Source organism: Stenella coeruleoalba (assembly GCF_951394435.1).
Source record: "Stenella coeruleoalba genome assembly, chromosome: 21".
Lineage (NCBI taxonomy): Eukaryota > Metazoa > Chordata > Mammalia > Artiodactyla > Delphinidae > Stenella > Stenella coeruleoalba.
In genome coordinates, this window is record NC_137167.1 from 3,055,399 (window position 1) to 3,078,704 (window position 23,306).

At 38.3% G+C, this 23,306-nt stretch overlaps 1 protein-coding gene across 1 annotated transcript in view; it reads right to left on the minus strand.

Moving 5' to 3' along the window:
• The window catches only part of HOOK3 (hook microtubule tethering protein 3), a 103,394-nt gene that overhangs the window by 17,158 nt on the left and 62,930 nt on the right, over positions 1-23,306 (minus strand). Inside the window, exons 12-17 of the mRNA XM_079909561.1 lie at positions 23,169-23,279; positions 22,323-22,410; positions 16,089-16,158; positions 12,624-12,764; positions 8,200-8,287; positions 3,503-3,537 (exon numbers count right to left, since the gene is read on the minus strand). Of these exons, the coding sequence (XP_079765687.1) occupies positions 3,503-3,537; positions 8,200-8,287; positions 12,624-12,764; positions 16,089-16,158; positions 22,323-22,410; positions 23,169-23,279 (533 nt within the window). The remainder of the gene's footprint in view (positions 1-3,502; positions 3,538-8,199; positions 8,288-12,623; positions 12,765-16,088; positions 16,159-22,322; positions 22,411-23,168; positions 23,280-23,306) is intronic.

Consider the following 23,306-nt stretch of genomic DNA (forward strand, 5'->3'; position numbering starts at 1 on the left):
AAGAATGAATGAACAGAAGTTTTTTCCTAGTATTTACATAATGTGTAATTCTCTATACTATTTAGTGCGGCACTCTGTAATATGAGAGGGAAAAAAGGCTGCAAAAATTGGAAAATACAGAAAAACACGAAGAAAAAATAGAGTACTTTGTTATATCTATTTCTGGTCTTTTCTATGCATAATACTTTAATAAATCTTTGTTGAGGGTATACACACACACACACACACACACACACATGCAGACATATGTTACACAAAATAAATATATACAGTTTAAATAAGAAAAACTAAGCCCAGTGAAGAAAAAGGTTAAGAAATAAAAATTATCCCAGAACCTTAAAAATGCCATGTGTTCCTATCTCTTTCCCAGTGGTAACCAAAATCAAGAATTTTAACCATTCTCATGATTTTTGTGATGGGCCTCTGTGTATATTCCTGAACACTACACATTGCTTAATTTTGCCCTATTTTTACTTTACACATTAATTATACTGTATGTACCGTTCTGTGACCTCCATTTTTTACTTAACATGCTGTTCTTGAGATTCATTTATGTTCATGTGTTAGCCCTGGTTTATACCTTTTTATTGCTGTACAGTGTTCTATTGTTTGAATATATCCCAATCTATTTATCATTTTACAGTTGGTGATATTTGTATTGTTTCTGCTTTTCTGTGATTAAAAACAATGTTCTTTCTTGTTAAACACACAACTTGTGAGGAAAGAAGTGTGTCCAGACATTACCCAGTGCTCTTGAGCTCCTATGTTGTTTCTACTTCTGGCCATGAAGGTATGGATAACTGTTACTGGACTTGCTCTCCTGCTAATAACAAGTAGGAAGCTGGGCAAACTATGTAAAACAACTGTTTCAGAAGGTGGACAGTAAGCAGTACAAGATTCTGATCCTCAGAGAAAGAAAACCAGAGTGGGAACCCCTATGATCTCTCTGGCTTTCTGTCTGCAGTCAGGAGGAGATCACAGGAAGGGTGTGCCCATCCCCCTGAGCTGAGGACAAAGAGGTTAGAACGTGGGGAGGCAGATGCGGCTAGAATTTTTGGAGCACAGAGTAAGAGATGAAAGAGCTATGTAAGAAAAGATCACCATAAATTGGCATATGGGTGCGCTTAAGTGTTTGGATTAATACTAAATTGCATGTTTCTAGGAATGGACACCACGAGGTTTGTCAAGGGACAACTACAGAAGAATGAAAAATTACTGGGGCTCTGAGAGGGAAAAATCCCAAAAGTCCACACATTTGAGTTCCAACTAGTCAGAGTTGTGTTCTCACTGAAACTGAGACATTTGGTAGGGACCTCGAAGTACAGAGCTTTTCAACTGGGGACAATTTTGCCCTCTTGGGGCTGTCTAGAGATAATTTTGATTGTCACAACTTAGGAGGGTGTTACTGGCTTCTAGTGGGGAGGGGAAAGAGATACTGCTGAATATCCTACAATGCACACAACCACCGCCTACAACAACAACAAAAAGTCATCAGAGGGAAATGAATAATAACTAAATAAACTACCTTATAGTCACTTTTTAAAAATAAATGTTTGAAACTGACAAAAAAAACCCAAAGCCCCAATGTTCTTTCACACTTTCTTCTAAATGTCTCCTGGTAAACATGGACCACAGCATCTCTGGGAATCTAGGGTATACATAGAAACGTAGAATCAATGGGTCACAGAATATATGCATGTTGCAGTTTACTGAATAAACTGACGTATATCCCTACCAGCAGTGGATGAGAGTTACCAGCACTCAACATCTCTGGCAATACTTAGTATGTCTGATTCTTAAATTTTACCAATTTGTTGTGTGTAAAATAGTCTTGTTGTAGTGTTAAATCTGCACTGTCATTCATCTTTTGAGATGTCTGTGGGCTCTGTGGTAGGCTGCACTGTGTCTCTGAAAAAGATATGGTGAGGTCCTAAACCCCAGAACCTGTGAATGTGACACTATCTGGAAATAAGGTCTTTGCAGATGTACTTAGTTAAGATGAGGTCATACTGGATCAGGGTGGGCCCTAATCCAATTACTGGTGTCCTTATAAGAAGGCCACGTGAAGATGGAGAGAGAGGTTGCATCTATACACCAAGGAATACCAAGGGTTGCTGGCAGCCACCAGAAGCTAGTAGAGGGGTACCTGGAACAGATTCTCCATTAGAACTTCTAGAAAGAACCAATCCTGCTGATACCCTGATTTCAGACTTCTAGCCTCAAGAACTGTTAGAGAATAAATTTCTGTTGTTTTTAGCCTTGCAGTTTGTGGTAATTTGTTATGGCAACCACAGGAAACTAATACAGGCCTCATCTTCACTAATAAATTCTTTTTGATGAAGATTTTTACCATGTAAATGAACACAGAACAATGGTTAGACAGTAGTTTTATGAAACCACAGGTATTCTATTATCTGCAATTAAGGGATGGGAAATGAAAAAAGGACAGAATTCAACACTAAATTCTCACTGCAGGTAACCTCACAGTGGCTGGAAGGTGATAGGTGCTGTTCTAGTATTTTAAGAACCTGCCCAGTGATAGACTTGCCCTAGGAGCGTCTCACTTTCCCATATAAGAAAGGAAAGAAAGAAAGAAAGAAAGGAGGAAAGAGAAAGAAAGAAATTAGGATAGCACGCAGCAAACTGCCAGGCTATGGCCACTATGGTACCCAGGATGACTGTTTACCACAGTCTAACCCTGTAACGCTCCACCAGGCTGGCAATCCATGGGCACCCACACTCAATGTCTGCAAGGACAGAGTTTTGCCAGAAAGTGATAGGAAGGGTTACAGCAGTTACTGGGTGCAAGAAAAATTACAAAACACTCCTAACATTGTCAACCTCAGATATGGAAGAAGGTTTCTTCTTCATGAGAAAACAACTGTAATATTTAAAAATTTAATCTTTTAGATCAAAAAGTCATGTTCAGGTATGTTTGCAATTCAAGGAAATGTTTGAAAAGCTGCTACTGATAAGCTTAATAATACTTTAAAACATTTACATAAAAAGGAAGCTTCAGCTGGCCAGACTCTAGAGCTGGAAAATTCAGCCCATGGCCCGTTCCTGCATAGAAAGCTTGGTTGGGACAGTCACAGCTCTGGTTTACACACTGCCTGTGGCCGCTCTCGAACCTCAGAGCTAAGTGGTTGTGACACAGACCACTGTCTGCAAAGCCTAAAGCAACTGCTCTCTGTTCCTTATAGAAAACATTTCTGACTGCTGATCCAGAGGGTCCCACACTCCTAACTGGGATCATTAAATACTATCGTGAAGACATAAAACCCTGGAATCTCACTTGAGAAAACAGTTCTAACACAGTAATTGTTTTGATCTGAGGACCTGGGGTGAAGATGACCCTTTAGATACTATTAATGTCTCCTATAATCTTCTATACCTTCAGGGCTACCCATGCCACTGCCTAGATACTCTGTAACCACCAACACAAAACACTGATGTTTCACTGGACAATGTAACAATGAGCCTCAATAGCTTTTATACTTACAGATGTTCTTCAAGCTTCTTTTTTAGAAGAACTGACTGAAAATGGAAAATAAAAAAATAGTTTATTACTTAACATTTTAACTAATAAGCTAATTTTAAAAAATTAAGAATATAGTAGTAAATAACTGAGTGAGCCCTCAGTAAGTTCTCTGGTCAAAGAGCTGAAAATACACAATGTACCCAAGTTTATTTCTCTTTGATAAGGGAGACAGCAGCCTATAAGTGATAAAACGATCAGTATAAAATACCCATAAACTGTATGTCTGAATTCTCTATTTATAGTCAGGGAAATGAATAAAAAAGCCACTTATGTACAGATCTAATATTCCTGGATGCAATAGGCAAGTAGAACTCTAATAATAATAGACGGTCCCTAAGACACTTTTTATCTGCTATATTTTCCTTGCATCATGGGATCAACTTCCGTAAACACTTACTGAATTAATCAGAAGTTTCTGATATGCACAGGTTGCAAACAGTTTATGTGACAGGATAGGAACGTGAAAGATGGGATATGCACAGCATTTAATATGCTGGAGAATGCAGCTTTGACTGGGTATTTAAAAAAAGAGTCTCCTGAGAAGCAGGAGATCAGAACTGACCTAAAATAAACAAAGAATAACGGCATTCCATACAGGACCACCAGGTTTCATAATTAAACTCAACGCTTGTAGGGTACACATTACTAATGAATTCTGTGAAACAGTTCACGTTGAGATAAATAGTTACATAATTAATTCAGCCAAACCCAAATAATACAGACTTAGGAAACAAACTGTCCCATCAGTCAAGAGCAGCACGGAGGGGAACATACCCGTCACACCGGGCTCTTCCATTTTCAGTCCCCTGACTTGATAGTGATTACTGTCATCGCTTATTCGAGCCCATTCTGACACAGCTCTGGAATATTCAAATGCACTTTTTTGCTGAGTATGTCAACTACAGCTAGGTTAGTGGACCACAATGTCCTCTACCACTGCTTCCCCCAAACATAGAGAAAGATGATAACCCTGTTGACTTTTTATTTTTTAATAAATTTATTTATTTATTTTTGGCTGCATTGGGTCTTCATTGCTGCATGCGGGCTTCTCACTGTGGTGGTTTCTCTTGTTGCGGAGCATGGGCTCTAGGTGTGTGGGCTTCAGTAGCTGTGGCTCGCGGGCTCTAGAGCGCAGGCTCAGTAGCTGTGGCGCACGGGCTTAGTTGCTCCGCCGCCTGTGGGATCTTCCCGGACCAGGGCTTGAACCCGTGTCCCCTGCATTGGCAGGTGGACTCTCAACCACTGTGCCACCAGGGAAGTCTCAACCCTGTTGAATTCTGATTACTGCTCATTCCTTCTCCAGTACAGAGGGTAAAATGAAAATACTTTAAAAAACACCTTAGCTTTAATTGTGCATTTCTGTCTTGATTAGGCTCTAAGCAAAATTAATTTTTAAATCTGAGATAATATATAATAAAATGATTATGTAATGAGCAGTTAATATGCCAGGCACTCACTCAAGTTTATCATGTGCACTGTCTCATGTCAACCTCACAACCGTGAGTGATACCAGCCCCATCTCATGGCTGAGGGAGGTGAGGCTGGGGAGACATTCAGGGGCTTTCCAGAGGCAGATCCCAAATTAAAACCCAGGCCTGCCAGACCCCGGAGTCTATGCACAGTCTTCACCTCCACTGAAGCCTCTCCAGTGGAAGACTGTTACTCATAAAATGTGGCATCAGGAGGCCAGACTGTGACAGCAAGCTAGCTTCAAAATACTTGATAAAAACAAACTAGTTATAACAATGGGGGTAGGAGCGGGATGGGAAAAAAAAGGAGCAGAGTTCCTTTTAGCCTGACTGGTTAGGTTTTTGATATCCTTTAAGTATCTTAATTGTAAAGGGCATAAACCTATAAGTAATATTGGTATATTCCTTTTGCATAAAACTCCTGTTAATTTAAAATTTCAACCACATCAACTATGATGGCAGATAATGTATAAATCAAAAAACTCTTCAATATATAGAAATGAATAGGAAGCCATACTTACAATAGCCTTGAGCAGAAACCATGCCAAGAGACAGAGAGGACATATTAGTATGAAGCAAACACAGCAGCCAATAGAAGGAACGATTTAGTAATTCATGAACAGAAGTAAAAGACACGCATTTTTTTCAAAAATGTACATTTTTCTTTCTTCTATGGTCTCCTCATCCTGTCTTGTTCTCTGGAGTTTTATACACTGTGGCTAGCTCAAATTATCCATATGCCTGGATATAACAATGCTTTTCTGCTTCCATGCTAAAAATAAATGACATAAAAATAATAATAAAAATGTGCAAATCACGCTACTCTGACTTAAGGTCACATGAAAGGACTGTGCTTTTGATAACAGAAATGGGCAGAAATTACGTTGTTCTTTAGAGAGGATCAATTCCATTTGGCAGGCTGCTCTGTGCATTACATATTCCTGAGAAGCAACACTGTAGGTTGGGTGAAAAGAGAGGCGACAACAACATTGAACACCTGCCGTGGGAAGAACCACACGTCGTGGGTCACACTTTTCTCCACATTATGCTGAGCCCGCCTTCAGAATGAGGCAAGTTTCTATCTGAATCTTTACAGAGAAAACAGCTCTGAGAGAATTTTCAAGAATTTAGAGCAACACATCTCAGCGTCTGAGCAGTCAAATAAATTGACTAATTTATGCCAATAGCACTTCTAGGCCTGGGAACTCATTTCTGAAATATGGCCTCTTAAAGCAATGACACACAGCATATTTAATTAGATTTGATAGCCACAGTGATATCTAATCAGGTTATGTAAAAAACTGTTTTACAGAATAAATACCTTTCTGTATGTTTAAATATAAGTAAGAACAGCAAGTATAATGGTTATTAGAGTCTAACACTAAGGTTGAGTGGATACTGAGGTTTCGCCATTTTTACTTCCTAGGATCTGCACACCCCTCCCCTCTCTACCATAACAGACCAACAGAAAGTCTCCCCAAAGTTTTCGAGACCAAAACGAAGTCTACATTTACCTCAGTTTAAGGGACCTAGTGATTTCACTGAACTAAGAAATGTTACCCGCTTTGGTTCACTGCTAAGACCCTCTTAGTTTTACTAGTATTTTCATACACGAATGGTGGTTTTGCTTGTGATTTAGCATTCTGGAGAAAGGCATGCTTGAAAGTAAACCATGGTATTTCAAACTAGTTCCATTTTAATAAGGGGATGATGTGGTTTAAATGTTGGTGAGAATTTTAGGAACTGGGAATCAATGTGGGGATCTAAGAAGAACTACCACCACATCAGAGGATAAATTACAGCCCATCATCTCAGAGAGCACGCTGCCAACATAAGCCAGCTGGGTGCATAAGAAACTCATAAAGTTAGGTCACCAGTGAGCTTTTTATACCTCACACTCTCAGGTTTTAAGTAATATGCTGTTTTGTTTTTACACCCTCTTACGTTACTAAGGCTGGACGGAACTAGATGTGTCTACAGTTTTGACGCTGAGTGCCCCAAATGACTCTAACAATGAAAACAACCAAATAGGTTTATACTCAAAAGCCAGAGTTACTCCGGCAAAAGGAAAAAAGTTATCAACTGACTGAAGCAAAGATTAAACTTCAGTTGTTATCCCCTCTTCACACTGGTTTTGAGCCCTTTTACAGGAGCAGCTCTAGTGTATACAGCTCATTAAATGTAAGGGATTTGCAAAACATGATTGATTTACGCCTGCATCAGAGCCTGACTACTATGAGCTGCCCCAGCTCACTGTGTGGGGCGGTGAGCATGGCGAGGTGGGGAGGACCCTGTTCCCGCCTCGGCACACTTACTCTTTTCTAGGTGAGCGCCCGCCAAGCAGGCAGGGCTAGGGCAGAGGGGCAGAGTGCTAAGCGAATATTAAAATAGGGCAGTGAGCTTATATTTGAGAGAGAGAGAGAGAGAGAGCGTGCGCACAAGCAGGGGCAGGGGAGTGTGTGTGTGTGTGTGTGTGTGTGTGTGTGTGTGACAATGTGCGTGTGAGTGTGTGTGTGTATCTGTGTGGCGGGAGGGGCAGGGGGAGAAAGCGGGATTCATAAACCTAGAGATGGTAGCATTTTAGAAATGGCATTATTTTCTTTTTCTTTTTGCGGTACGCGGGCCTCTCACTGTTGTGGGCTCTCCCGTTGCAGAGCACAGGCTCCGGACGCACAGGCTCAGCGGCCATGGCTCACAGGCCCAGCCGCTCTGCGGCATGTGGGATCTTCCCGGACTGGGGCATGAACCTGTGTCCCCTGCATCGGCAGGCGGACTCTCAACCACTGTGCCACCAGGGAAGCCCGGTATTATTTTCTTAAAATCAATTTTACAACAAACATTGCTACTTGAACATGCTAAGTTTCTATCAGCATTTTTTTTTTTTTTGACCAGAGGGAAAAACCTATACTCTGAATACTGAGGTGAGCACATGTAAAACATAAAACCCCAATTAATTCTTCAGCTGATAACTACAAGTAAACTTCTAATTCCCAGCAGGATGAATCTGAAAGAGACAATAAAGTACTGTCTGGTCCTTTTTATAAGGAATGTTAGTAAAAGGAAAACACTGTTTCTTTTCTATAACCACTATAATTACAATTATTTTGATATAGACCATCAAATAAAAGTTATAGCTTTTCTTAACATTATGAAACTGTTGGACCATCACTGGTACATATTAAGACTTACATCTTCTGCCTTTGAGCCTTGATCCTGTAAAGATTTTTGCAATTCTTCAACTTGTGACTGTACTTCTAGAAGTCTTTGATTCACCAGCCTAGAAATCAAAGGTACATTAATTTTCCAAGTTCTGACTAAACTTATGCCTTTTGCCTTAGGTTTTCACATTGGTTCGAGAAACAGTATAATGAGAAAAACAAAGTCTCATGTTATAGTCGTAGTAGCTCACTTTTCTGGTTGTTTTTTGTATTGCTTAAAATGTCTATAATGATATCCAATGCAGTGTTTTGGTGGACACATTTTGTTGAGCTGGTATATTTATACACATATATTTATCTGAAATTCACTTCACTATAGGTTTGTTCAAACTGAGTGTCAGGCACCACACTCAGCATAGTGCTAGCAGACCCTTGCACTCGAATTTAGTGGGGAGACAAAATGTAAAGAAATAAAATACGAGCTAAATACTTCAACACAGCACACAGAGGTACACACAGGAGTGACGGCTGCTCAGAGAAGCTAGGACTGCACCTAACTGCGTGGAGGAGCTGGGCTTCACTTGAATGGAGACCAGACAGTAAATAAAACGCTTATGTGGTTAAGGGTGGAAAGGGGATTCAAGACCGAGAATTCAGCATGTCCAAAGCACACAGAAAGGGAGCGGGTACGAAGAGTTCAGGAACTGTATGGCTGAAGACCAAGTTATGAGGCGAAGGAAGGCTGGAGATGAAACCAGAGGAGAAAAGGAGAGGCTGGGACACCCCTCTGAGAAATGCAAACGTATTTTTATTTATCCTATAATCGGGCCTAAAATTTTGTTGGGATGGGAATAGCCCAGCCAGCCTTTAAAAATGCTGATTCTGGAGCTCAATCCCCATAAATTCTCTAGAACATTAGGATGCAACATTCAGGGGACCAGTAGGTCTTGGACGATGTGGAAGGATCAGACAGTGTTTCAGAAAGATCACGCTGGTGTGAAAGTGGAGGAGACCGTCTGGGAAGCCCCACCGGGGCCGGCACAGTGATCACGCCTCCCCCTAAAACAGAAGGGGGCAGAGGCGGGGTGCACGGAAAATGCAAAGGAATACAAGGAGCAAAAAGTAACTCAGGAGTCCAGTCTGAGCTACCAAGGACCATTTACTGAGAAAGGGAATACAGGAAGAGCAGGCTGAGAAAGAGGCACAAAGGACTTCATTTGGTATTTGTCGAAAATGAAGTGATGAGAGATGCCTGTCGAACAGCTGGACACCTGCACCTGAAGCCCAGCGGGAGGGCTAAGCTGACCCTCCAGACCCAAGAGCCGTTCGGCAATGACTGAAGCCACGAGCATGAGTAACAGTGGCCAGAAAGAACGTGAACCAGCTCGGAGGAGGAACAAGAGGGGCCACGGCAGACCACCAAGCAAAGGGCTGAAAGAGGAGCCTCGCCCTGGACAGCAATCCAAGGACTGGGAGAGACACAAGCGAGGGCTGTTCCTGAAACTGAGAACAAGTCTGCGGAAGGGGAAACGATCCACAATGAAAACAGTAAAGAGGCGAGGAGAGATAAAGTCCTAACTGCTCCCACTGGACTGGCTAGTGAGTACTTGAGTAAAAGCCAGATTGCTCCCAATTAAGGACAAAACAGGGCAATGAATATTTAGAATCCAAATAGCCAAGAAGTTCAGTAAGAAATTTTTTTTACTCAACAAGTGACAAGAAATTCTTACTGTAAACCTCTAGGTTCTATAATTTAGTGAGAATCACAGTAAAAAGGCAATAAATCTATAATAATAACTGATGTTTTTCACACAAAGGAATCTGTTTTTTCACTCAGTGAAAGAATTATCTGAAAACTCATATTCAATATGGAACAGAGGTACATAAGTACGTTGCTGACTGTAAATTTGTTTAATTTTCTCAGGAAGCAATATGAAAAATATATCAAACTATAAGGCTATTTCAACTATCCATCTTAGACATTTTTGAAATTAATCAGTCAAAAAATATTGTTACTAGGTGGAGGCCATCATAAATGTCATAAAACATAGTCTAACATATCGATTAAGGCATGGAGCATACATGTACACACACATGTATGAACCTATAAAAATATATACGAAAATATTTCAACTACAAAATAAATGAGGATTATAATGCTGACCTCATGGGGTTGTTTAGAAAACTAAGTAAGATAATATATAAAGGGTGTGCACATAGCAGGTACTCTATAAATGCCTCTACTTTCTTTCTCCCCCTTCAAGGGTTTAGTTAATCAACATTTTAATCCAAGTCTAATTACATATAGTTGTCAAGGGGGTGTAGGGAGAGGGTGAGCTTGAGATCACAACCTACTCTGAGAGGGAAGGGAAGGAGATCACGCGTGCTTCCAGAGAGCTCCCCAAGCCGTTCCAGTACGGCTCCTCTCTCGACCCTTCATGCCTCTCCTTACATTGCTTGAGTTCAACAGGTGTTACAGATTTTAACAAATACCAACTTGTTGGGAAAACTAACTGGAAAGGACTTTGGAGGTTTACTACAAACCTCTCCTTCTAAGGTGACATATGGTGGTGAGCAAATAGTATTTAAGGTCGTACAGTTATGAGACTAAGTAGAACTGAAACTCTGCTTTCTTGGTGCTAACCCAGTGCTGTCAAAGAGTAAGAGGTTAAGGTACAGACCAGGTAATGTAAACACTTACTAAACTCAGTAAGAACAAACTTATGATAACTCACTTAAGAGTAAAGCATCCTGTGAGGAGAAGACAGGGAAAAAAACGTTTTATAAATGTGGCAGAAGATAAACTGGCAAGAAAGAGGTTAAGTAGAGGCTTTGGAGTCTGGTAGCCTGGGTCTCAGCCCAAATTCCTACATGTGTAAAACTTTAATAAAGTAAGACCGCATGTTTAAAACACTTAGCACAATGTTTGGAACAACGCTGGAACATGTTTGGAACAGCAGTTTAATAAATGTTAGCTGCTCGTATTACTAGTATTACTGTTACAGATCATAATACCCACAGATGGCTATAATCTAAAGGTAAGTTATCATCAGTGTTGTAATTTAATAAACAAACACAGCTGTGAATAACAGGGATTTAGGAGGTAACCAGTCATCTACATGCACGAGTCCTCTACGAATGACAGCCAGCTGTTCTATTTTGAAGGAGAAAGAGTAATAGCTGTAAGGTCTGTGACAAACAAGGCAAAGTGTTACAGAAAACGTTGTAGGTGTTGATTCACTGATAAGAAATTAGTGTTGGGAGAAGGCTCTCCCCACTAAGATGCTAAAAGACAGTGGAGGCCAAGGATGAAGGGGGTAACTCAAGGTGCCCTCACCATGGGCTCTGCATGACTGCCTGCTGTTTTCTACAATTCCCATTCCTCCTCCTTCTCTTTTTCCACTTTTTCTAAGTATTTTAAAAAAGTATTCATTATCTATGCTCCTAAGAAATGATATAAAAATGTCTCCTTACATTTATGCTTAATTATGCTCTAATAATCACCCTGGTATTTACAGTGTGCTGATTCTCCCTCAGCAGCTTTAAAAATTAAAGTTACAGGAAGAAGGGTAGGATATGTAAAACTATCGTAACAATTTTGACTCTCAAGACTGACTCACACCTGGGAAATGCCAAATCAATCAGGCAGAATAAGCAAAGAATCTGTAATATCACAAAAACTGTGAAACTATTTATAAAATTGTCAAATCCCTCACAAATCACAGAATATCACAGCTCTAAGAAAAAGAAAAGACATCATAGGTCTGGTATTTAAGAAACATTTCCAAAAAGGAAAAGAATGAGGATTGTCACAATAAAACATAAAAGTAGCCCTTGCCAGCACAAGCTACTGGTTTAAAAGTAGTTTGGACAAACTGCCTACTGCAACACTCTTAAAACTTACAAGCAGAAAAGTGATGTTTTGTTAAATTTGCAGATTCTAAATTCTCAAAATAATTGAATTGTTCATAAAATGGATGACTTCCTATCAGAGTCACAAGAAATAACAGATTAAAAAAAAAAAAGCCCTATCAATTGAATCATGATGGATCCTACTGTTTTCCTCATACCAGTCAATTCTTTGAAACATTAGCTTGTAAAAACAGGGTAAACTCTACTAATATAAGCATGACTATGAAGTAAAATTGTCTCGAAAGACTGTGAATAAATCGTGACTTTTTTTAATCCTCTAGTTTTAATTAGTGATTAAAAAGGGAAAGTGGTAGGACTTTGGTATCATTTTGCCAGAAGACAAGAGCTAAAGACGGGAATGCTATTACAGAGAGACTATACTTTTGGGCAAATTTGCCCGTAAGTGGAAAAAAGTACTCTTGAAATGAAATGGAACAACACACTTTCACTTTTCAAACCACAACTCAAACCTTTGTTTAAGGGAATCAAAATCAAGGTAAGTAGAGAAAACCGGTGTCTAAGCTGCTGCCACATGCCTCCTACCTGTTCTCTGTCTCCAGCTCATTCTTGCGTAGGCTGGCATCATCTAGAAGGCTCTGCAATAAGGCGATTTTTTCATTGTCTGAACCCTCTTGGTTAATTTTTAACATCTTATTCTCATGCTGAAGACGAATAAGTTTCTCCCTGAGAGCAGAAGAAAAACAGATTAACGTAGTTATCAAAATCCAGCTATGCACTGTTATAGATTTAATACAGAAATGAACAGAACAGAACAGAAATGAAAAACAAAGTACCTGGAAAAAATTTAGCTCCTGTTGTAACTGGCTGAGACATTACATTTCAGGTCTTAAGCACTTTCTTTTTAGAATGGACAATCTGAAGATAACAGAATCCCCATACAGCATGACTTGTAATGAATGAGGTTTCAAAATCCTATTTCCTTTCTGATTTAAGCATTTAAGCTGTGAATGATTTAAGCACTTAAGCTGTGAATGCACCTATGGTATTTGTTCTTTGATTCTCGTCAACAAAACATCATCTCTAATGCTATGCTCTTACATTACCAATAATTTGGTGGCAAGATGTAACATTCAACGAAGAATGCCTTCAAGACATGCAGTCCATCCATTCCTGTAGATACGGTAAACCTGTAGTCTTGTAACAAGACAGATTATCAGAGCCAGGTGACTGGACTGCATTGTTTTGGGCTCTTTGCGTGATGCCAAATGCTTACACTGAGGGATGCTAAAAGCAACAGCCACACAAAAATTGCCACTGTGAATACTGCAGGGATGATATAATTGAACATTAATTCACATGACAATATCATTGAAGATATACGTCTTGAAGATAGAATTCGTCCTTTATGTTAGAGAGGGTCATCTCTAGAGGGCCGCATGAAGAAGATATTACTATCCATACCAGATGCTATGAAAAACTGTGCTTCTCATGGAAAAAGAAAAAAAAGCGAATATCAAACACAAAAAAAACATTCTGCTCTTATTTTGTAAACACTGTAAACCTTATAAAATACTTTAACTTTTTCTATTGAAAAGATGAGAGTCAAATCTGTAACCCAACTCAAGCAGTTACACAGAACTTGATATATTTTGTAAACTGAAAAAAATGACTTCATCATATTTGTCAATTACAAAGTAAAACAAGCTCATTGTAGGGTGAAAAAAAGATAAATGAGAAGAAAATACAAACCCTCCATAACCCTGCAGTGCAAAATAATTACTGTTGAAATACAGCCTTCTAACTTTATGCATACGTACAAACATGCAAACACTTGTAAAAATGAATCTCACAGTACCTGTTACACTGGTATCTGCTATTTACACTTAACTTTTCACAATCTTTTCATAGCATTAAATTTTATACTTTAATATTTTAAATGACATGTTAAAGTATATAGACGATCATTATTTAATTCATGCCCAATTATTGGGCATTTAGATTATTACCAATTTTGAACTTCAACATGTTATTAATGATTAGCTTTATAAATATCCTTTTGTGTATATCCTTGGGTATTTCCTCAGAATTAATTCTCAGACAAGTAATTTTTCTGTCAAAAGATAGGCACATTTTTTAGACAACATACACATTCTGCCAAACTGCTCAAAAGAAAAGTTGTACAACCACAAGAAAAAAAATTTTTTGGTAATTATGTGTGGTGATGTATATTAACTAGACTTAATACGGTAATCATTTCACAACATACACACATAGCAAATCATTATGTTGTATACCTAAAGTTGTTACACAGTTATATGTCAATTATATCTCACTTGAAAAAGATTGTATCACTTTAATCTTTTACTCCTAGTTTATGAGGTTTCCAATTTCTCCACACCCTTAACATCAGTGAAAATCATCACTTTTAACAGATTTTTGCAAACTGGAAGAGCAAATTTCATTATGCATCAAGAATACTGATCCATTGTCTATATATACATTGAGAAATTTCATCTTTGTACTATTTCATTTTCTTGATAGCTCTTCTAGACATATTCTAGACACAGAGAATTTTTTTTTTTTTTTTTTTTTTTTGCGGTACGCGGGCCTCTCATTGTTGTGGCCTCTCCCATTGTGGAGCACAGGCTCCGGACGCGCAGGCTCAGCGGCCATGGCTCATGGGCCCAGCCGCTCCACGGCATGTGGGATCTTCCCGGACCGGGGCACGAACCCGTGTCCCCTGCATCGGCAGGCGGACTCTCAACCACTGCGCCACCAGGGAAGCCCCACAGAGAATATTTTAATTTGTATTGAGTAATACTCAATAAAAACCATTTTATTTGTTGAATTTTTATCATTGTTCTTTTGTCTCAGAACTTAAAAATCTAACTGCATTACCTATAAGCTTCCTTAAAATTTGTTTTTTGGACATAACCATTTATTTATAAATATTCATAAAAATAAGTGTATTTATTCATTCAACAAACTTTATTGGTCCAATAATAAAGTACCATGTCAGATGGCAGAAAAGTAAAAGGTATACAAGATGCTTCCAGAATTGGTGTTCCATTATACACCTTTTGTCTGTCCTTCTTAAACAAATGTCAACAACAAAAACCTTTGTCTTCATTTATTCAATAAGTATTTCAATGCCTATTGCAACTTTCACAGTTTATAAAACTTTTACACAACCATTATTTTAGTTAATACCTCCAACGATGTTATGAAGGATCAAGGCTAGTGTCAATTTAAAAAGGGGGCAAATTAGCCCGAAAAAGGTAAAAGCAATATTCAGGATTACTCATTCACCTTCTGATGGACAGCTGGTGCCTCCCTATCAATTTTTCATTCTTAAACATAAAGCCAGGCATATATTGAAATAAATGGAATACTTTAAATGCTATGATTAAATACAAATGTAAGGTACTACTGAGGGAAGAGTAGTAGAGATGAGGAGATGCTTCCTCCTGTCTGTACATTCTGTCTTTCCCAGACCATTCCCTGTACTTGAGTAATAAATCTTAGAGACTAATTTTTTTTTTTTTTTCTGTATGCGGGCCTCTCACTGTTGTGGCTCCGGATGCACAGGCCCAGCAGCCATGGCTCATGGGCCCAGCCGCTCCACGGCATGTGGGATCCTCCCGGACCAGGGTACGAACCCGTGTCCCCTGCATCGGCAGGCGGACTCTCAACCACTGCGCCACCAGGGAAGCCTGGGACTAATTATTTTGCAGGCTGATGGCTAAGCATAACCTTTGTCTTTGGGCCACGTGGTTTCACTGCTAAATGTCTGCTGAGGATGCCCAAGCACAGATATATTAGTTTACTGAGTGTATGTGAGACACTGTCCTCCCAAAGAGAGAAATCAAGTCTCTGTGGGGACAGCTGAAGAAAGCCCCTAATATCCTAAATCATGGACATCTAACCTTGAGTTCGCGTTGAAAGTGTTAGCGATAAAGAAAAGGAACTGATCCTCTATACCACAGAGTAGTACGTTTTCTCCAAGAATATTGTGCAGTGTGGCTGTGACCTTCACCATCTCCTTACCTGATTTCAGGTGTGACGATCTCTGCTGCCAGACTATCTGAAGATTCCTGACTTCCCAGAGGCATTAACCCTGTAAACAAACAATCATGGGTGCAAGGTTAAGAGAGGGCACAGCTACCTCCTTTAGTTCCTATATGAACTCCTACTTTGAGCATTAATTTTAACAGCTAAAATCTTTAATTCAAGTAAAAAACCATGTCACACTTGCCTTACATGATTGCCTTACATTATTATTATATCATTTTAACACTTTTTAAGGGTACAACTGAGTGGCACTAAGTCCCATCACTACTATCTATTCCCAAACTCTTTCATCACTCAAAACGTAAATTCTGGAACCATTAAGCAGTAACTCCCCATTACTTTCTCCCTCAGCTCCTCGTAACTTTAATCCCAATTTCTGTCTGTCTAAATGAACTTGCCCATTCTAGGCGCCTCACACCAATATTAGTCCTTTTGTGTCTGGCTCACTTCACCTAACATAATGTTTTCAATAGTCATCTATGTTGCACCATTTATCACAACTTCATCTCTTTATATGGCCAAATAATATCCCATTATACATACATATCACATTTTCTTTATCCATGTATCTGTCTATGGACACATGGGTTGTTCCCACCTTTTGGCTATTGTGAATAATGCTGCTATGAACATTGGTATACCAGGATGTGGTTGAGTCCTTGCTTTGATTCTTTTGTATATACACTTAGGAGTGGAATTTCTGGATCATATGGTAACTTTTTAAAGAACCACCAAACTCTTCCGCAGTGGCTGACCCATTTTACGTTCCCACCAGCAAGGCAGGAGGGCTCCGACTTCTCCACACCCTCACCAACACTTGTCACTTTCCTTTCTTTCTTTTTTTATAGTAGCCATCCTAATGGGTGTGAAGTGGTATCTCACTGTGGTTTTGCTTTGCATTTCTCTAATGACTAATGATGTTGAGCACTGTTTCATGTGCTTACTGGACATTTGTATATCTTCTTTGGAGAAATGTCTATTCAAGTCCTTTGCTTGTCTGTGAACTGCAAAGGACTTTTGCAGTTTCTTTTTGTTGTTGAATTGTAGAAGTTCTTTATACACTCTTGACATCAATCATCTATCAGATAAATGATTTGCAGATATTTTCTCCCATCTTGTGGGTTGCCTTTTCACTATGTTGATAAGTGTTCTTTGAAACACAAAAGTTTTTAATTTTGTTGAAGTCCAATTTACCCATTATTTTTGTTGCCTGTGCTTTTGGTATCAATTCCAAGGAATCACTGCCAAATCCAACATCATGATGATTTTCCTCTATGTTTTTTTAAAATTTTATAGCTTTAGCTCTTACATTCAGGTCTCTGATCCATTTTGAGTTCCTTTTATGTATATGGTGTAAGGGTCCAACTTCATGCTTTTGGATGTGGACATGCAGCTTTCCCAGCACAATCTGTTTGAAAGACTTTCCTTTCCCCCACTAAGTGGTCTTGACACTCTCGTTGAAAATCAATTTATTGCATATGTGAGGGTTTATTTCTAGGCTCTCTATTCTACTCCATTGGTCTATATATCTGTCCTTATACCTACACATACTGTTTTGATTACTCTAACTTTATACTAAGTTTTGAAATCAGGAAGTATGAGTGCTCAAGCTATTTTTTTTTTCTTTTTCAAGATTGTTTTGGCTATTCAGGATCCCTTGAGATTCCATATAAATTTTAGTCTGGGTTTTTCTATTTCTGCAAAAAATGCTGTTGGTATTTTGATAAGGACTGCACTGAATCTGTAGGGTTTTTTTTAATATAAATTTATTTATGTTATTTATTTTTGGCTGCGTTGGGTCTTCATTGCCGCGCTCAGGCTTTCTCTAGTTGCAGTGAGCGGGGGCTACTCTTGGTTGCGGTGCGCGGGCTTCTCATTTCGGTAGCTTTTCTTGTTGCAGAGCATGGGCTCTAGATGCACAGGCTTCAGTAGTTGTGGCTCACAGGCTCTAGAGCACAGGCTCAGTAGTTGTGGCTCACGGGCTTACTTGCTCCACGGAACATGGGATCTTCCCAGACCAGGGCTCGAACCCCTGTCCCCTGCATTGGCAGGCGGATTCTTAACCACTGTGCCACCAGGGAAGCCGCCTGTAGATTGTTTTTGGTAGTACTGTCATCTTAACAATATTAAGCCTTAAATGAACATGCAATATCTTCCCATTTAGGTTTTCTTTAATTTCTTTCAGCAGTGCTTTGTAGTTTTCAAGGTACAAGTGTCTCCCTGGTTAGATTTATTCCCAAGTATTTTATTCTTTTTAATCCTATTGTAAATGGAATTGTTTTCTTAATTTACTTTTCATATTGTTCATTGTTAGTGTATAGAAACGTAACTCATTTTTGTGGGTTGATTTTATATCCTGTAAGTTTGCTGAATTCATTTTATTAGTTCTCAGAGCTTTGTGTGTGTGTGTGTGTGTGTGTGTGTGTGTGTGTAATTTTTAAAGGGTTTCAACATATAAGATCACGTCATCTGCAAACAGAGATGATTTTAGTACTTCCTTTACAATTTAGATTTTTTTTTCTTTGTCTAATTGCTCTGGCTAGAAGATCCTATACTACATTGAACAGAAGTATAGAAGTGCTGGTCGCAGGCATCATTGTCTTATTCCTGATCTTAGAGGAAAAGCTTTCGGTCTTTCACCACTGTGTATGAAGTTAGCTGTGGGTTTTTCATATGGCCTTTATCAAGTTGTAGAAGTTTCCTTTCTAGTTCTCCTCCTAGTTTATTGAGTTTTTTTATGATGAAAGGGTGTTGGATTTTGTCAGTTGCCTTTTCTGCATCAGTTGAGATGATCATGTGGTTTTTTTCCCCTTCATTCTATTAATGTGGTATATACTACACTGATCTCTATGTCTTTCCATATGTGAGTTTCATGCTGTTCAATTACAGTAGTTTTATAGTAACTTTTGAAATCAGAATGTGTAAGTTCTCCAACTTTTTATTTTTTAAGATTATTGTTTTGGTTATATAGTGGCTCCTTCGTTTTTTTATATAAATTGTACAATCAGCTTGTCAATTTCTACAAAAAAGTCTGCTGAGAATTTGATTGGGATTGCATTGAATCTTTAGACCAATATGAAGAGAACTGTAGTCTTAACTACAGTGCTTTTTCCAACATCTGAATGTGGAATGTCTTTACATTTATTTAGATCTTTAATTCATCTTAGTAATGATTCATAGTTTTCAGTGTAGAAATCTTGCATTCCTTTGTTAAACCTATCTCTAAGCAGTTTATTCTTTATCATACTATTATAATTTCATTTTCAGATTGTATACTAGTACTACATAGAAATATAATTGGTATTTGTATACTGACCTTGTATATTGAGACCTTGCTGAACTCATTTATCAGATCTATGATTTTTTACATCCTCTTTTCCTTTCTGGATGCCCTTTATTTCTTTTTCTTGCCTGACTGCACTGGCTAGAACCTCCATGTTGAATAGAAGTGGCAAGACTGAACAGCCTTGCCTTGTTCCTGATCTTAGGGAAAAGCATTTAGTCTTTCATCATTAAGTATGAGGTCAGCTGTAGGGTTTTCATAGACGTCCTTTACTAGGCTGTAGAAGTTTCCTTCTATTCCTAGATTGCTAAGAGTGTTTATCATGACATTTACAAAACAGAAACAGACTCACAGACTTAGAGAACGAACTTATGGTTAACAAAGGGGAGAGTGGGGGGCGGTGATAAATTAGGAGTTTGGGATTGGCAGATGCAAGCTACTGTGTATAAAACAGATAAACAGCAAGGTCCTGCTGTATAGCACAGGGAAGTACATTCAATATCTTGTAATAAACCACAATGGAAAAGAATACAAAAGAGAATGTACATAAATGTATAAATGAATCACTTTGCTGTCCACCAGAAACAAACACAACATTGTAAATTAACCATACTTCAATTAAAAAAAAATTTTGAAAAAAGAATGTTTATCATGAATGGTGCCACCTACTTTTTCAACTTAATGATATAACATACCCAGCCCTCCACGGCAGGCATATATAAGATATACTTCATTCTTTTTAATGGCTCTAAAGTATACAGTTGAATGAGAATGCCATTCCTGTACTGCTGAACTTTTATGTTGGTTCTAAATTTCACTATTATAAATGATGTTTTAGTTCATAGGGTAAATTTTCAGAGCAAAAATGCTAGCTCAAGGATATATACATGAGGGACTCCCCTGGTGGCACAGTGGTTAAGACTCTGTGCTCCCAATGCAGGGGGCCCGGGTTTGATCCCTGGCCAAGGAACTAGATCCCACATGCATGCCACAACTACGAGTTTGCATGCCACAATTAAGGAGCCTGCCTGCTGCCACTAAGACCTGGTGCAACCAAATAAATAAATATTAAAAGAAAAAAAGGATATATACATGAATAAGGTTTAAAGGTAATAAAGAAACACGTGAAAGCTTACATAAGATGGCCTCCCTTTTCTCGATGATACAGGACCTAAGAATTAAAGCATTAAGGTTCAAGGCTAGAGTCTCAAAATTTTGGGAAAACTCATGTAGAATTGACTAGAGATACATGAAAGGACTACCAAGCAGCAACAAGGATCCAATTATGATCAGAAATCATTTGTCTTTTGGTGAGGACAGTCAAGAAAGATGTATAATTTTCTCAAAAGCAAAAATAAACAAGTGGAACTACCTCAAACTAAAAAGCTTCTGCACAGCACAGGAAACCATGAAAAAAATGAAAAGGCAACTTACCAAATGGAAGAAAATATTTGCAAGTCAGTTATCTGATCGGGATTAATATCCAAAATATATAAAGAACTCATATATCTCAATAGCAAAAAAACCCAAACAATCCAATTAAAAATGGGCAAAGGATCTGAATAGACATTTTCCCAAAGAAGACATACAAATAGCCAACAGGTACATGAAAAAGGCTCAATATCACTAATCACCAGGGAAATACAAATCAAAACCACAATGAGCTATCACCTCTCACACTTGTTAGAACAGCTATTATTAAAGAGACCAGAAATAACAAGTGTTGGTGAGTATGTGGAGAAAAGGGAGCCCTTGCGCCCAGCTGATGAGAACGTAAATCGGTGCAGCAGCTATGGAGAAGAGAGCTGGGGTGTGGGGGTGGGCTAAATGGGTGAAGGGGGTCAAAAGGTCCGAACTTCCAGGTATAAAATAAGTAAGTCACGTGGATGTAATGTATAGCATGGTGTACATAATAATACAGTATTGTATATTTGAAAGTCACTAAGAGAGTAGATCTTAAAAGTTATCACAAGAAAAAAATGTTTTTCAACTATGTATGGGGACAGATGTTAGCTAACTAGACTTACTATAGTGACCATTTTGCAATACATACAAATATCGAATCATATTGTACATGTGAAACTAAGAGTATAATATTATATGTCAATTATACCTCAGTAAACAAGAAAGAAAAGAAAAAAACCAGAAAGATACATAATTTTTTTAGCTGGCCTTGGTAATCTGGAGTACAGAATAAAACTAATTAGGGCTTGAAATAAGTCAAGAGGATAAGGAAAGACAGTGGTGATGAGAACACAGTTGAAATGGCTGGTATGCAGGCTGGGTGAGCTGGAAAAGGTGGTGATCAGTAGACGATCAGCAGAGACTACAGAGGGGGCTGAAGGTGGATGGAGCAGATGAGCAGGTTTGGTAGAAGCAGTGAGGAGGGGAAAAGGAGGCTTTTGTTGGAGTGGGAGTGAACAGAGGGTGAAGCTCTGTAAGTCAGCAACCAGGTCCTGCATCCCTCGAGTGGTAGAAGGTAAACCCTCAGCTAAGTGCTGCTCCTTTCCTGTGAGAAGGAGAAGGTTTCTACTTTGGATGTTAAGTCCCTTAGTGAATTGATACCCACCTCACATCTCAGCCGAGAAAAATCACTGATGTATAAAGTCTGATACACTTCTAAAGAGGTCACTAAAAACTTTTCAGGTGTATTATTAACAGAGATGATTTAACAAATGTTTATGCTTTTGATTTCATAAAACCCAAACATTTAAATTTAATTAAAATTAAAAAGTAGGCAAGTAAATCCAGTCCCGTAACTACAGTCATAAAATCTGGCTAACAGTTCAAAATCTGTATCAATCTCATGGCCTCTTTACCAAATTCAAGTTCTCGTCTTTGGCGCAATCATCTTAAAATGAATCTAGTATTTTTCCTGATACTATCAGAAATAAGTAACCTTGCTTGGGCTACTGAAATGTTGCTACCTTGAGTTGTGAGTTGCCCTTCTTGAGCCTGAACACAACGAAGCTCTTCGATGGTTTCCTTCAGAGAATCCCTTTCTGTTCTTAACCTCTGGAGGGACATTAAGAATGAGGAAAGTTAGCTTCAAGCTTTACGAGTTTACTCATCAGTGGTCTTTGCCTTACCTAATAGAATGATAAACAGTGGTGAACATGGACATGTTACACTTTTTGACCTTCTACAGAAAGATCACAGAAGGAAACGATTACACGATTTTTTTCCCGTTTAACAATATTGAGTATCTACTACGTGCAAGGCAGGATCCTATCAGTTAATCATAAGAAACAAAACCACCTACTCCATCTTTAACAATGAGTACCTTATTATGTAAATAACTTTCTTTTCATGAAACATAAAAGATCAAACAACACAAGTCATGACAAAGTAAAAGTATTTTAAAAAGCTTCAAAATATGCTGAAATATTCATAAATCATGTATATTCATAAATCACGACAAAGTAAAAATATTTTAAAAAGCTTCAAAATATCCTGAACAACAAAAAGAATTGTGTCTTCATATAGAAAACAGAAAAGCTACATAAATTTCTAGAAATTCCCAAGTAAGACAAAGGAAAAGAAGCAACAGTGGTAGAAAAGTTAAATATATTAAAAAGAAATTAGAATAGCAATCTTTTATTTTAGATCTATTTCTGAAACACAAATGTAAATCTTTTATAATTAAAAAAAAGATCTCAAATTTTCAAATTTATAAATAGAAGCAGAAATTAATGTAGGCAAAACATGAATTAAATATCATTTTCTTAACCTCAGCACTGCTCAAAACCAAAATACCTAATATATATACTCACATCCTTTTCTTTTTGAAGACTGTCAACTTTTTCTTTTAGCCGCTTATATTCAAAATCTAATTTATCTGCTTTCTTCGATTCTTCAGATAATCTATTTTGCAGTTCTACTACCTGTATAGAAAGGTACCATTAATTTTT